General features: G+C 36.5%; 1 protein-coding gene across 1 annotated transcript in view; it reads left to right on the top strand.

The window, feature by feature from the left end:
* The window catches only part of KIF6 (kinesin family member 6), an 872,665-nt gene that overhangs the window by 836,750 nt on the left and 18,299 nt on the right, over nt 1-17,616 (top strand). Inside the window, exons 16-17 of the mRNA XM_053712809.1 lie at nt 605-1,552; nt 2,133-2,172. Coding sequence (XP_053568784.1) covers nt 605-1,552; nt 2,133-2,172 — 988 coding nt within the window. The remainder of the gene's footprint in view (nt 1-604; nt 1,553-2,132; nt 2,173-17,616) is intronic.

A 17,616-nucleotide genomic window follows, 5' to 3' on the forward strand; every position in this document is an offset into this window, starting at 1 on the left:
TATGGCCAGATGAAATGAGGACACAGAGGGGACAGTGAATCTATTACCACGCTATCTGCTGGCAGCTTACAGAAATATCGAAGGTCCGGGTGAACAGGAAACAATAGACACCGGTTTATCCCAGGTAAACTGCAACGCACATTAGATATAAATAGACCAGTGATTTCATATAGTGCGGCCAATAATTCATATAAAGCGCTGAAAAAAGCAGTTTTGTGCACATTATTTAACTCTAACAGAGGATTTAGGCTTTTGGAATCTAGTCTCTTCCAAGACAAAAAAATTAAAAAAAAAAAAACTCTGCTGAAGAAGCGTAACTTTCTACGCAGCTACTAAACAACTCTGTACTCTGCAAAAGCATACTTGTAAAGCTACACCACAGGCTCTATTTGTACTATAACCCACAAGTACTCTAAGCACAGGAGACGGACTTTCCTAGTTATAGAGATCATTTAGAGGTATTATTATTTGGTATTATAACACAGAACATATTTAGCAACTACCAATCCAATGGCCTCTAGAAGAAATGTCAAAACAGACAGACTGTCTAAACCTCCGGTGAGCAAAACTTCCTCTGTGGCCTCTTATTTTAACCCCTCTGAAGGCTCTGGCAACCTCACCATTCCCTCATCCTCTCCAGCCATGAGCACCTCTCCTCCACAACCTCACCACTCTGACCCTCAATCAGGGAATGAAGTACATATCCCTTCAAGTATACTATCCACCCTGCCATCAAAGCAAGACATTGCGGACATTGTTCGGGCCTGTGTCCGTGAAGAATTGGCGGACTTAAAGCATGACATTAACGCAATAGGGTTCAGAGTGGAGGCTTTAGAAGATAGTAATGATACTATTAGAGAAGATGTAGAAGGCCTACAATCTCAAGTGGATGCATTTACTTCTAATATAGAGGCCCTACACTCTAAAATCGAAGATTTAGAGAATAGAAGTAGACGGAAAAATCTAAGGATAAGAGGGGTGCCTGAATCTGTTTTACCCAAAGATTTACCTACGTTTCTACCTGCTCTGTTTCAACACCTTAAGGGTGATTCATCTAAAGAAGAGGTCCCGTGGGACCGAGCACATAGAGCTTTAAGAGCCCGACCCCCTGATTCTGCTCCCCCCAGAGACATCATCATAAAATTTAAAAACTATAGGGATAAAGAAGAAATCCTCAATCTTTCACGAAGGAATCAACCGATTAGATTTAGAGGCACTGTGTTACAATTTTACGCTGATCTTTCACAAAGAACATTACAAAAGCGCAAAGAATTTTCCCCATTGACACAAATCCTACGCAATAAACGGATCCCATACAGATGGGGATTCCCCATGCATCTGCTGGTTATCCATGAAGATAGGAGAGTAATTTGTGATGATATATCTGAGGCCTCAAAATTCTGTGAAATCCTTCACCTAGACCCTCCGGATTTGAATGCTCCCTCCTCTTCGGTACCCCCAAACAACATACAGCAGAAGTCTCGAAACAATTGGTCCCTTACCCCAGCCAAGCCCCAGAAGCGACCCTCTGCAGCACGAAACCTAGAAATTGGCAAATGATACACCCTTGGAACTAAACTTATTAACACTGCCAGACTTACCTGTCTTGCGGCCTATGTTATTATTGTGCAATGATTTCAAGCCTCTCATAACAACAGGATGTTGCTCACTTGACCTCAAGAACAACACTTTTCATGGACATAGGATCTGTGAGTATGTTTATAGTTATTGTAAGTTCTCTCATTGCTCGTTACTTATTAAAGGGACATTATTTAGTTCACATAAACAGACTTTCACTGCCCAGTGAGACTTGGGACTTATCTCATATAGGATAATACACAACAGCATTGTTGATACACCATATTCCTACAAAAGACTATTGAATGTTGAAATTCTGCTCAGTTTTGTTCTATCTCCTTCAGCACAGCCAATAAGCCAGAGTAAATAGGCTTACATTTACTTTTTCCCCTCTACATATTTGTTTTTGTTACGTTGGTGTCAAGGTTTACAATTATACCTGCACTAATGGTTTGTACGCTGTATTCTATGTTGGTTCCTAGGCTGTATAAGTCGAGAAATGTTCATTATTATTTTCTTTTTTATAGTTATATTTGTTATGTTATCACTTACAGGTTACCAATATTACTATGTAGAATTTTTTGGTATTTTTGCGTAAAATATGCATGTTCTGCTTCTGCAAGACTTGGGAATACAATCAATGACAATGTCCTCTAAACAAACGACATTTCCTCTTTCCATAATAACCCAAAATGTGAAAGGTTTTCTCTCCCCATGTAAAAGATCAAAAGCATTATCTGACCTATACAAGAAAAAAGCTGACATACTATTTCTACAGGAAACGCACTTTAAAAAATCACAGATCCCCAAATATTTTGGGAAGCACTACACCCAGCATTTTCATAACGCAGCGTCAACTAAACACTGTGGGGTGAGCATACTACTACACAAACATATTCCATTCACTGTTTTACAAATAACTAAAGACAATGAGGGCAGATTTCTAGGTATAACTGGCTTAATGTATGGAAGACCCATCACACTAATAAATATTTACGCCCCTAATATACAACATATGCCATTCTTTAAAGCCATGTTCCGGAGACTATTAGATATTTCTAAAGGCCCAATTTTTCTTGGAGGAGATTTTAATTTCCCATTTAATCCCTCTATAGACACCTCCAATCCCCAACCGAGAACTCCAAAACGCACAGTAACATACTTATGGAAATCACTGCGAGATCATAATTTATATGATATATGGAGATTTATACACCCTGCTACAAAAGATTATACTTTTTATTCCCACCCGTCACAATCTTATAGTAGAATAGACTATTTGTTAACTAATCAAGAGGGGCTTTCACTGATAACCAACTCTACTATAACCCCTACAGTGTGGTCCGACCACTCGGCAGTTATAACACAGATTAGATGGCCTAATACTCCTACCAATCCTTTTCAATGGAGACTAGATGACACATTATTAAACCACCAAACTTTTACAGAGCATACCGCCAAAGTACTGGAAGAATACTTTCAAATTAATAATGACTCAGTAGATGACCCATTTGTGGTGTGGGAGGCTCACAAATGCACCCTCCGGGGAGAATTTATAAAATATAAAGCTCACATCCAAAAAACCTCTAGACAGAACTATTCCACATTGACAGCTAAATTGGCACATCTAGACTTCTCACATAAAAAAGACCCTAAGAATATCTCCATTTTAAAAGAAATCAATAATACAAGGGAACAGTTAGATACATTTTTAGCGCTTGAGCACCAGAAACTGACTGTGAAAATAAAACAAAAATTTTACCATGAATGTAATAAGGCAGGGAAAATGTTGGCCAGGACCTTACGACGTACAAGATTAAAATCATTCATACACGAGCTTAAAACACCACAAAATACCTCAGTCCACACTACCCCAGATATATTGGACCAATTTTTTCAATACTACTCCTCCCTATACAACCTATCTAACAAACCCTCGGAAATTGAAATACCCCCGAAAGAATCAATTCAAGAATATTTGGATACATGTAACCTCCCCTCACTGTCCACTGAACAAAAGGAGTTACTTGAATCCCCAATATCCGAAACTGAAGTCTCGGCGGCCATTAAGGACCTGGCATCAGGCAAAAGCCCGGGCCCAGATGGCTTCACTGCCAAATATTATCAGACTTTTGCCCCAATTCTTACCCCAATTTTACTTAAATTATATAATGATGTATCTTTTTCCAATCATTTCCCATCCTCTATGCTAATGGCACACATTATAGTTCTTCCAAAACCAGGGAAAACCCCTGATACTCCACCTAATTTCCGCCCCATCTCATTGCTAAACACCGACGTCAAACTATATGCAAAAATAATGGCAGGTCGACTGAATAAACTACTCCCACAGCTGATACATCGCAATCAGGTAGGCTTTACACCCTACAGAGAAGCCAGGGACAACACTATTAAAATACAAACCCTAATAGATCATTCGGTAAGAGCCAAAATCCCAACAATCTTCGCGTCTTTAGACGCGGAGAAAGCTTTCGATCGGTTAAATTGGAACTTTCTTGAATTAATTTTAATCAAGTTTGGCTTCCCAGAAAAATTTATTTCAAAAATAATGTCCCTCTATACCGTCCCAAACGCAAAAATTAGCCTAAACGATTCCTTATCACCAGCCTTTGCCATACACAATGGCACAAGACAGGGATGTCCTTTATCCCCGTTACTGTTTGCCCTGGCCATGGAAGCCCTGGCAGCGAGAATTAGAGAAAACCCGAAAATAACGGGCATAACAATACAAGAAAAGACCTATACAGTATCCATGTATGCAGACGATATTTTTTTGACCATTACTAATCCTACCACCTCTATGCCCGAATTACAATCAGAATTTCAAATCTATGGCAATCTTTCTAACTTTAAGGTCAATGCCGCTAAGTCAGAATTTATGGGAGTAAATATTACAAGTTTAGAGACAGATTATATAAAATCCACTTACCACTTTAAACATCAGAAAAGCTCACTGAAATATCTGGGTATCCAAATTACGAACAATCCGCAACTGATGTACACAGCCAATTATCTCCCCCTATTGAATAATATACAACAAGAGCTACAATCCTGGCGACAAAAAACCCTATCATGGCTGGGTAGATTACATGCAATTAAAATGACCATTCTACCCAAAATCCTATATATATTTCAAACTGTCCCAATAATGTTACCTAGGTGCTTCTTCATTAAGATCCAAAATATACTGAATACCTTTTTATGGCAACACAAACACCCTAGAATTGCTAAAGCGATTATATATCGACCTAAAACCCAGGGGGGATTGGGCATGCCAAACCTTCACTACTACTATATAGCAAGTACCTTAACCAGGATCATTGATTGGTGTAAGCATGGCATACATAAAGAATGGGTATCACTAGAGCACGACCTAGCACAAAATTCGCAGCTAGGTGCCAGTTGCTGGTTACCACACATCCATAGAGCCCTACACCATTCCACCTCAACAATGACTAAACATACGTTTAAAATATGGGATGAATGCATCAATAGTTTCCCAGGGATCTCCGGAATCCCATCACCACTGACACCTTTGAAACACAACTCAGAGGTGTTCACGGCATTCCCTATCTCATACGAAAGAGATTTATCCCTACGTGATGTCATTCCATGTAGCTTCGCCATGGAGAACAAATCCCTTATGCCAAAAGCTGAGTTGCAAGCAACTTTTGGGAACTACTTTATACCTTGGTTTAGATACTTTCAATTATCACATTATCTTACCACACACACTAAACGCACCCAATTTTACAGACCCATAGCCCCTTTTGAATCTATATGTAAAACTGATACGTATACAAAAGGCTCCCTCTCACTAATATATAAACTATTACTTAACCACCATTCTAGAGAACTCCCGGCATATACTAAAAAATGGGCAGAAGAGCTCCAAACGCCTATTACACATGAACAATGGCTTAGGATATTCAGTAATATGAGCACACATACAGCTTCTATAGCACAATTAGAGTCGAACTTAAAGTTAATGCTCAGATGGTATTATACTCCAGCGAGATTAGCTGCAGTATATAAAATAGGGAATAATAAATGTTGGAGAAAGTGTGGGGAAATAAGAGATTATCAACACATATGGTGGACATGTCCCAAAGTCAGCCAGTATTGGAAGGAATTGCAACTGGTCATTAAACAAGTGATTGACATCAACCTCCCCTTAGAACCTTCCATATTTCTATTTAACAATTTACCCAAAATTAAATGTAAACTTAGGCAAAGGCTACTAATTATCATGTTAAACTGTGCTAGGCGACTCATTCCAAGAAAATGGAAATCAGTGGAAGTCCCCTCAATTACAGAATGGCGTACACTAGTCAGCAATACACTAGCAATGGAAAAATATCACTACATTAACACAAAGAGACTGGACGATTTCCTTGGGCTCAACTTTATATGGGAAGAATACCGTAATTCTGTATAACGGAGTGGTCATGCTAGCTCTTAAGTTGTGAGGTGATTGAAAGGTATACATTTACATAATCCTTTACTTAAAAACCTGAAAAAAGGAAAGGGAATTAAAGGTAATTAGTTAAGACCTGCATACTACTACGCAATATGTTGAACAGATGACACTCTATTTTATTTTTCCTTTTATATTTGTTCAAAAAATGTTGCCAGTAAAGGTAGGGAACATTACTGATATAAATCTATCCATTTCAATGTTTATTATTCCCTTACTGTGAGAAAATAGTGTTATTGTAACCTGTTCTGTTTGTCTGTTTAACTCTGTATTCAATTTATTTTCAATAAAAGAAAAATTTTGAAAAAAAAAAAAAAAAAAAATTGATAATAGGAGTAAATTAGAAAGTTGCTTAAAATTGCATGCTCTATCTGAATCATGAAAGAAAAAAATGTGGGTTCAGTGTTCCTTTAAACCTCTACACCAATAGAACTTTGGGAGTTGTCTATTGAGCATTTAATACCGCAATATCAGTTGGACACTGTCATACATTTATTTCTAGTTTCACCATAAACATCCTGTATGTAGCCTTTTCCTGCATAACAAAATATTCTTAAAATGTTTAATTGCAATGTATTATGTATGACAGCATTTTTTTAGTATAATTTATTTTTAAGAAGTGGATGAACATTCCATATCAAACTTTGATATTTGTTTTAATACTTTACAAACTACTAATGTTGCACTTGTTACACCGTGGCACTGATCAAGCCAGGCAGGTTTTTCTTTAAATGAAGATGACCCTAGGCTTTGCCTTATTTTGTATAATTACAAACATTGTCTCGTTGATATAAGATTCTATTGCATTTGTAGGGTTTACATAGTTCATTTAGTGTGTGCAGCCTTTTGTGCACTTAAAGGTGTATTGTTCTTGTGTAGTCACTCAAATTAGTGTCTTACCAATGAATAAATCAGAGAACACAGAAAAAAAAAAAAAAAAAAAAAAAAAGAACTAGCTAATGAGCTGTCGTTCATTCCTGGTAGAGCGCTTCTCTCTTTGATAGATAGATAGATAGATAGATAGATAGATAGATAGATAATCAAAATAAAATTGAGCAATCATTTTTGACCCACCCTTATTACCCGTGGACTCCGTAGCTTGTGTAGTAGTTTCCCAGGAGTAATGGCTCGTGGACTTTCACCACCTTTATGAAAGAAAATATTAATAATTTATGCTTCCCTGATAAATTAATTTTTTTCATGTTGGTGAGAGTCCACTAGATCCACCTTTTTTTCTTTTCTTTTCTTTTCTGGCAGCAGTTCAAGTATGCACCCCTTTTTTCCTACCTTTATTCTTCTTCTTTCATGAAATGAATGTTCATTATATAAATGCTCATTGATGCTTCTAATTTACTGTCACTGACCTTTCAGACCTTGCAAGGAATAACTTTCATATAATAGACTACTTGTGGTGCAAATATAATGTCACTTATCTGGTGTTTCCACAGTAAATTCAGTTTTACAAACGGCACAGACAATGTCCCTGTATGGGTTATACCATCCATAAGAACAGCTGAATTATTAGACCCTCAGACTGCTTTATATATCTCAAGTAACAAATTTACCAAACAAACCGCCCAGACACTGTAACATTAACTCCTGTAGCGCTGGACCTGGAACTGCAGGGCTGTACAATATTGATATTTAAAACTGTAAAACTCTTTCCAAACCCTTACTAAACTGTTTTTTTTTTTTTTTTGTTACACAAAGCAAATCACATAGTAAACCTGAAGGAAATGGTTGGTAGGGGTATATTGCAATACGCTGGCACATAACTCCACTATAATTATCCCTAACGGAAAAGGTTGTAGTATAGTGTTCCTTAAACCCAGAGCAAGTCTGCAATATCAAAGAGCATACAACCTGAAGTACTACAAGTGGGGAAGGGGTTTTGGTGAAATCAGGATACAGGAGGGTCAAACATTGCAGATAAAGAGCCAATTTGTAAAACTACTGGGCAGTGGCGACTCAAGGAATAATATATAGGGGGGCACATAAGATACCACAGTCAAAACTGGGGTGGGGGCACTAATAATTTTCACCACACAGACGCATACACATATACACTATATGATTTTGAAGAAGCATGCAATTTTAAACAACTTTCTAATTTACTTATATTATCTAATTTTGCTTCATTTTCTTGATATTCTTTGCTGAAAAGCATATCTAGATAGACTCAGTAGCTGTTGATTGGTGGCTACACATAGATGCCTCATGTGATTGGCTCACCCATGTGCATTGTTATTTCTTCAACAAAGAATATCTAAGTAATGAAGCAAATTAGATAATAGAAGTAAATTGGAATGTTGTTTAAAATTGTATTCTCTATCTGAATCATGAAAGAAACATTTTGGTTTTATTGTCCCTTTAATATATATTTTAATATACCAATTTCATTCAAAGAGAGAAGGGAAAAAAGTAAGTTAAAAGCTCGTTTAACTTATGTTTAGTAAAAATTAAGTTTAATTTGTACAATTCCCTGTAATTACCAGTGTGTAGATTATTAAGAAATGACACATGATAGAGTCCTTTAAATATATTACTTTTTTCCTTCTCTCTTTGAGAATATTGTGTATATTAATATATACTAAATGTGTATTAGTGCTCTCATATATGTTAACAAAGAACAGTATTAGAAATAATTAAAATAAATCAAAGTTAAAACATATCTGCAGAATCTGGCATATTAGAGCTGAGATGGTAATTACTAGTCCCCATCCAGTTAAAGAACCTGTGATGTCACAGCAGACAGTGACTGCTGCGATTAAATTATGCAGATTTTTTTTTAGGAAGAAAAAACTTGTATTTTGATTATCAGCTCTGCCTAACTGCATTCTGCTCTCTGTACTCTGTGCTATTTAATTTGATCGTTGTACTTAATGTAATCATGGAAGAAGCAAGGGTTTTTTAGCTTGGTGGGAACTAGCTGCTAATCTTGCAATATAGTAGCAGCAGCTAGATCCCATAAAGAAATTAAAAAAATGTTTTTAAAATGTGAAGAGCGCTAGTGACAGGTGGGGCAATGATGTAGGACTGAAGCAGGCAGTCTCACTGGGACAACAGGACAGACCTGAACCTCTAAATTCAGACCTGCCACACACAACCCACACAACAATGTATTTCAGTGGGGGCACTTGGAGGGGCAATGAATAATCTAGACGGGGCAATTGCCCCGCGTTGCCCCCCAGTAGTGACTCCTATGCTACTGGGATTACCACATTTCCTCATGTGTGACTTATTCTGTCTCATGAGGTAACCAGAAAATAGACCCAAGAGTAAGTCCAAATGGGAAATGCTTGTCGATAGGGGAACTAAATTACGTGACCCCAACTCTCTTTAGGTAACAACATAGACCCAGTGACTATTCTGGGCTGATGGAGTTTAAAATCTAAATTCTTCCTTTGAGCAAATAGAACTAGATTCCAATCTAACCCCTAATAGGTGGAAACATAAATGAAGCCAATAGAAAGGAATGGAATATTTATTTAAGAGCAGGTGCCCAGATATTTCTGCAGGTTTCTACTTGCTTAGGTACAATGCTATGCAGGTATCTACTTGTTTAGGTACCATACTATGCAGGTTTCTACTTGCTTAGGTACAATACTATGCAGGTTTCTATCTGCTTAGGTACAATACTAGGCAGGTATCTACTTGCTTAGGTACAATACTATGCAGGTATCTACTTGTTTAGGTACAATAATATGCAGGTTTCTACTTGCTTAGGTGCAATATTATGCAGGTTTCTACTTGCTTAGGTACAATGTTATGCAGGTATCTACTTGCTTAGGTACAATGCTATGCAGGTATCTACTTGCTTAGTTACAATACTATGCAGGTATCTACTTGTTTATGTGCAATACTATGCAGGTTTCTACTTGCTTAGGTACAATATTATCCAGGTTTCTACTTGCTTAGGTACAATAATATGCAGGTTTCTACTTGTTAGGTACAGTACTATGCAGGTTTCTACTTGCTTAGGTACAATACTATGCAGATATCTACTTGCTTAGGTACAATACTATGCAGGTTTCTATTTGTTTATGTACAATACTAGGCAGGTTTCTACTTGCTTAGGTACAATACTATGCAGATATCTACTTGCTTAGGTACAATACTATGCAGATATCTACTTGCTTACGTACAATACTATGCAGGTATCTACTTGCTTAGGTACAATACTATGCAGGTTTCTACTTGTTTAGGTACAATGCTAGGCATGTTTCTACTTGCTTAGGTACAGTACTATGCAGATATCTACTTGCTTAGGTACACTACTATGCAGATATCTACTTGCTTAGGTACACTACTATGCAGGTTTCTACTTGATTAGGTACAATACTATGTAGATATCTACTTGCTTAGGTACAATACTATGCAGGTTTCTACTTGATTAGGTACAATACTATGCAGGTTTCTACTTGCTTAGGTACAATACTAGGCAGGTTTCTACTTGCTTAGATACAATATTATGCAGGTTTCTACTTGCTTAGGTACAATACTATGCAGGTTTCTACTTTCTTATGTACAATACTATGCAGGTTTCTACTTGCTTAGGTACAATACTATGCAGGTTTCTACTTGCTTATGTACAATACTATGCAGGTTTCTACTTGCTTAGGTACAATATTATGCAGGTTTCTACTTGCTTAGGTACAATACTATGCAGGTTTCTACTTGCTTAGGTACAATACTATGCAGGTTTCTACTTGCTTAGGTACAATACTATGCAGGTTCCAACTTCCTTATGTACAATACTAGGCAGGTCTCTACTTGCTTATGTACAATACTATGTAGGTTTCTCCTTGCTTAGGTACAATGTTCGGCAGGTTTCTACTTCCTTAGGGACAATATTATGCAAGTTTCTATTTGCTTAGGTACTATACTATGCAGGTTTCTACTTGCTTAGGTACAATACTATGCAGGTTTCTACTTGCTTAGGTACAATACTATGCAGGTTTCTACTTCCTTTGGGGCAATATTATGCAGGTTTCTATTTGTTTAGGTACAATACTATGCAGGTTTCTACTTGCTTAGGTGCAATACTATGCAGGTTTCTACTGGTTTAGGTAGAATACTAATCAGGTTTCTACTTGCTTAGGGACAATAATTTGCAGGTTTCTACTTCATTAGGGACAATACTATGCATGTTTCTATTTGCTTAGGTACAATACTATGCAGGTTTCTATTTGCTTAGGTTCAATACTATGCAGGTTTCTACTTGCTTAGGTACCATATTATGCAGGTTTCTACTTGCTTAGGTACAATACTATGCAGGTTTCTACTTACTTAGGTACAATACTATGCAGGTTTCTACTTGCTTAGGTACCATACTATGCAGGTTTCTACTTGCTTAGGTACAATACTATGCAGGTTTCTACTTGCTTAGGTACAATACTATGCAGGTTTCTACTTGCTTAGGTACAATACTATGCAGGTTTCTACTTGCTTAGGTACAATACTAAGCAGGTTTCTATTTGCTTAGGTACAATACTATGCAAGTTTCTATTTGCTTAGGTACAGTACTAGGCAGGTCTCTACTTGTTTACGTGCAATACTATGCAGGTTTCCACTTGCTTAGGTACAATATTATCCAGGTTTCTACTTGCTTAGGTACAATAATATGCAGGTTTCTATTTGTTAGGTACAGTACTATGCAGGTTTCTACTTGCTTAGGTACAATACTATGCAGATATCTACTTGCTTAGGTACAATATTATGCAGGTTTCTACTTGTTTAGGTACAATACTAGGCACTTTTCTACTTGCTTAGGTACAATACTATGCAGGTTTCTACTTGCTTAGGTACAATACTATGCAGGTATCTACTTGCTTAGGTACAATACTATGCAGGTTTCTACTTGCTTAGGTACAATATTATGCAGGTTTCTACTTACTTAGGTACAATATTATGCAGGTTTCTACTTGCTTAGGTACAATACTATGCAGGTTTCTACTTGCTTAGGTACAATACTATGCAGGTTTCTACTTCCTTAGGTACAATACTATGCAGGTTTCTACTTGCTTATGTACAATACTATGTAGGTTTCTCCTTGCTTAGGTACAATATTCGGCAGGTTTCTACTTCCTTAGGGACAATATTATGCAAGTTTCTATTTGCTTAGGTACAATACTATGCAGGTTTCTACTTGCTTAGGTACAATACTATGCAGGTTTCTACTTCCTTAGGGACAATATTATGCAGGTTTCTATTTGTTTAGGTACAGTACTATGCAGGTTTCTACCTGCTTAGGTACAATACTATGAAGGTTTCTACTTGCTTAGGTACAATACTATGCAGGTTTCTACTTGTTTAGGTACAATACTAATCAGGTTTCTACTTGCTTAGGGACACTACTATGCAGGTTTCTACTTCATTAGGGACAATACTATGCATGTTTCTATTTGCTTAGGTACAATACTATGCAGGTTTCTATTTGTTTAGGTACAATACTATGCAGGTTTTTACTTGCTTAGTTACAATACTATGCAGGTTTCTACTTGCTTAGGTACAATACTATGCAGGTATCTACTTGCTTTGGTACAATACTATGCAGGTTTCTACTTGCTTATATACAATACTATGCAGGTTTTTCTTGCTTAAATACAATACTATGCAGATTTCTACTTGCTTAGATACAATAGTATGCAGATTTCTATCTGCTTAGGTCCAATACTATACAGGTTTCTCCTCGCTTAGGTACAATACTTTGCAGGTTTCTACTTGTTTAGGTACAATACTATGCAGGTTTCTACTTGCTTAGGTACAATATTATGCAGGTTTCTACTTGCTTAGGTACAATACTATGCAGGTTTCTACTTGCTTAGGTACAATACTATGCAGGTTTCTACTTGCTTAGGTACAATACTATGCAGGTTCCAACTTCCTTATGTACAATACTAGGCAGGTCTCTACTTGCTTATGTACAATACTATGTAGGTTTCTCCTTGCTTAGGTACAATGTTCGGCAGGTTTCTACTTCCTTAGGGACAATATTATGCAAGTTTCTATTTGCTTAGGTACTATACTATGCAGGTTTCTACTTGCTTAGGTACAATACTATGCAGGTTTCTACTTGCTTAGGTACAATACTATGCAGGTTTCTACTTCCTTTGGGGCAATATTATGCAGGTTTCTATTTGTTTAGGTACAATACTATGCAGGTTTCTACTTGCTTAGGTGCAATACTATGCAGGTTTCTACTGGTTTAGGTAGAATACTAATCAGGTTTCTACTTGCTTAGGGACAATAATTTGCAGGTTTCTACTTCATTAGGGACAATACTATGCATGTTTCTATTTGCTTAGGTACAATACTATGCAGGTTTCTATTTGCTTAGGTTCAATACTATGCAGGTTTCTACTTGCTTAGGTACAATATTATGCAGGTTTCTACTTGCTTAGGTACAATACTATGCAGGTTTCTACTTGCTTAGGTACAATACTATGCAGGTTTCTACTTGCTTAGGTACCATACTATGCAGGTTTCTACTTACTTAGGTACAATACTATGCAGGTTTCTACTTGCTTAGGTACCATACTATGCAGGTTTCTACTTGCTTAGGTACAATACTATGCAGGTTTCTACTTGCTTAGGTACAATACTAAGCAGGTTTCTATTTGCTTAGGTACAATACTATGCAAGTTTCTATTTGCTTAGGTACAGTACTAGGCAGGTCTCTACTTGTTTACGTGCAATACTATGCAGGTTTCCACTTGCTTAGGTACAATATTATCCAGGTTTCTACTTGCTTAGGTACAATAATATGCAGGTTTCTACTTGTTAGGTACAGTACTATGCAGGTTTCTACTTGCTTAGGTACAATACTATGCAGATATCTACTTGCTTAGGTACAATATTATGCAGGTTTCTACTTGTTTAGGTACAATACTAGGCACTTTTCTACTTGCTTAGGTACAATACTATGCAGGTTTCTACTTGCTTAGGTACAATACTATGCAGGTTTCTACTTGCTTATGTACAATACTATGCAGGTTTCTACTTGCTGAGGTACAATATTATGCAGGTTTCTACTTACTTAGGTACAATATTATGCAGGTTTCTACTTGCTTAGGTACAATACTATGCAGGTTTCTACTTGCTTAGGTACAATACTATGCAGGTTCCTACTTCCTTAGGTACAATACTAGGCAGGTCTCTACTTGCTTATGTACAATACTATGTAGGTTTCTCCTTGCTTAGGTACAATATTCGGCAGGTTTCTACTTCCTTAGGGACAATATTATGCAAGTTTCTATTTGCTTAGGTACAATACTATGCAGGTTTCTACTTGCTTAGGTACAATACTATGCAGGTTTCTACTTCCTTAGGGACAATATTATGCAGGTTTCTATTTGTTTAGGTACAGTACTATGCAGGTTTCTACCTGCTTAGGTACAATACTATGAAGGTTTCTACTTGCTTAGGTACAATACTATGCAGGTTTCTACTTGTTTAGGTAGAATACTAATCAGGTTTCTACTTGCTTAGGGACACTACTATGCAGGTTTCTACTTCATTAGGGACAATACTATGCATGTTTCTATTTGCTTAGGTACAATACTATGCAGGTTTCTATTTGTTTAGGTACAATACTATGCAGGTTTTTACTTGCTTAGTTACAATACTATGCAGGTTTCTACTTGCTTAGGTACAATACTATGCAGGTATCTACTTGATTTGGTACAATACTATGCAGGTTTCTACTTGCTTATATACAATACTATGCAGGTTTTTCTTGCTTAAATACAATACTATGCAGATTTCTACTTGCTTAGATACAATAGTATGCAGATTTCTATCTGCTTAGGTCCAATACTATACAGGTTTCTCCTCGCTTAGGTACAATACTTTGCAGGTTTCTACTTGCTTAGATACAATACTATGCAGGTTTCTACTTGCTTAGGTACACTACTATGCAGGTTTCTACTTGCTTAGGTACAATACTATGCAGGTTTCTATTTGCTTATGTGCAATACTATGCAGGTTTCTACTTGCTTAGGTACAATATTATGCAGGTTTCTACTTGCTTAGGTACAATACTATGCAGGTTTTTACTTGCTTATGTACAATACTATGCAGGTATCTACTTGTTTAGGTACAATGCTATGCAGGTTTCTACTTGCTTAGGTACAATACTATGCAGGTATCTACTTGCTTAGGTACAATACTATGCAGGTATCTACTTGCTTTGGTACAATACTATGCAGGTTTCTACTTGCTTAGATACAATACTATGCAGGTGTTTCTTGCTTAGATACAATACTATGCAGATTTCTACTTGCTTAGATACAATACTATGCAGATTTCTATCTGCTTAGGTACAATACTATACAGGTTTCTCCTCGCTTAGGTACAATACTATGCAGGTTTCTACTTGCTTAGATACAATACTATGCAGGTTTCTACTTGCTTAGGTACACTACTATGCAGGTTTCTACTTGCTTAGGTACAATACTATGCAGGTTTCTATTTGCTTATGTGCAATACTATGCAGGTTTCTACTTGCTTAGGTACAATACTATGCAGGTTTCTACTTGCTTATGTACAATATTATGCAGGTTTCTACTTGCTTAGGTACAATACTATGCAGGTTTTTACTTGCTTATGTACAATACTATGCAGGTATCTACTTGTTTAGGTGCAATGCTATGCAGGTTTCTACTTGCTTAGGTACAATACTATGCCGGTTTCCACTTGTTTAGGTACAATACTATGCAGGTTTCTACTTGTTTAGGTACAATACTATGCAGTTTTCTACTTGCTTAGGTACAATACTATGCAGGTTTCTACTTGCTTAGGTACAATACTATGCAGGTTTCTACTTGCTTAGGTACAATACTATGCAGATTTATACTTGCTTAGGTACAATATTATGCAGGTTTCTACTTGCTTAGGTACAATACTATGCAGGTTTTACTTGCTTATGTACAACACTATGCAGATTTATACTTGCTTAGGTACAATACTATGCAGGTTTCTACTTGCTTATGTACAACACTATGCAGATTTATACTTGCTTAGGTACAATACTATGCAGGTTTCTACTTGCTTATGTACAAGACTATGCAGGTTTATACTTGCTTAGATACAATATTATGCAGGTTTCTACTTTCTTATGTACAACACTATGCAGGTTTATACTTGCTTAGATACAATATTATGCAGGTTTCTACTTGCTTATGTACAATACTATGCAGGTTTATACTTGCTTAGATACAATATTATGCAGGTTTCTACTTGCGTATGTACAACACTATGCAGGTTTATACTTGCTTATGTACAATACTATGTAGGTTTATACTTGCTTAGATACAATAGTATGCAGGTTTATACTTGCTTAGGTGCAATATTATGCAGGTTTTTACTTGCTTAGGTACAATACTATGCAGGTATCTACTTGTTTAGGTACAATGCTATGCAGGTTTCTACTTGCTTAGGTACAATACTATGCCGGTTTCCACTTGTTTAGGTACAATACTATGCAGGTTTCTACTTGCTTAGGTACAATACTATGCAGGTTTCTACTTGCTTAGGTACAATACTATGCAGGTTTCTACTTGCTTAGGTACAATACTATGCAGTTATCTACTTGCTTAGGTACAATACTATGCAGGTTTCTACTTGCTTATGTACAACACTATGCAGATTTATACTTGCTTAGGTACAATACTATGCAGGTTTCTACTTGCTTATGTACAACACTATGCAGATTTATACTTGCTTAGGTACAATACTATGCAGGTTTCTACTTGCTTATGTACAACACTATGCAGATTTATACTTGCTTAGGTACAATACTATGCAGGTTTCTACTTGCTTATGTACAACACTATGCAGGTTTCTACTTGCTTAGATACAATATTATGCAGGTTTCTACTTTCTTATGTACAACACTATGCAGGTTTATACTTGCTTAGATACAATATTATGCAGGTTTCTACTTGCGTATGTACAACACTATGCAGGTTTATACTTGCTTATGTACAATACTATGTAGGTTTCTACTTGCTTAGATACAATATTATGCAGGTTTCTACTTGCTTATGTACAATACTATGCAGGTTTATACTTGCTTAGATACAATACTATGCAGGTTTATACTTGCTTAGATACAATATTATGCAGGTTTATACTTGCTTATGTACAATACTATGCAGGTTTATACTTGCTTAGATACAATACTATGCAGGTTTATACTTGCTTAGATACAATATTATGCAGGTATCTACTTGCTTATGTACAACACTATGCAGGTTTATACTTGCTTAGATACAATACTATGCAGGTTTATACTTGCTTAGATACAATATTATGCAGGTTTATACTTGCTTATGTACAATACTATGCAGGTTTATACTTGCTTAGATACAATACTATGCAGGTATCTACTTGCGTATGTACAACACTATGCAGGTTTATACTTGCTTATGTACAACACTATGCAGGTTTATACTTGCTTATGTACAACAATATGCAGGTTTATACTTGCTTATGCACAACACTATGCAGGTTTATACTTGCTTATGTACAATACTATG

The sequence above is a fragment of the Bombina bombina genome, chromosome 4 (assembly GCF_027579735.1).
Source record: "Bombina bombina isolate aBomBom1 chromosome 4, aBomBom1.pri, whole genome shotgun sequence".
In the NCBI taxonomy this organism is placed as follows: domain Eukaryota; kingdom Metazoa; phylum Chordata; class Amphibia; order Anura; family Bombinatoridae; genus Bombina; species Bombina bombina.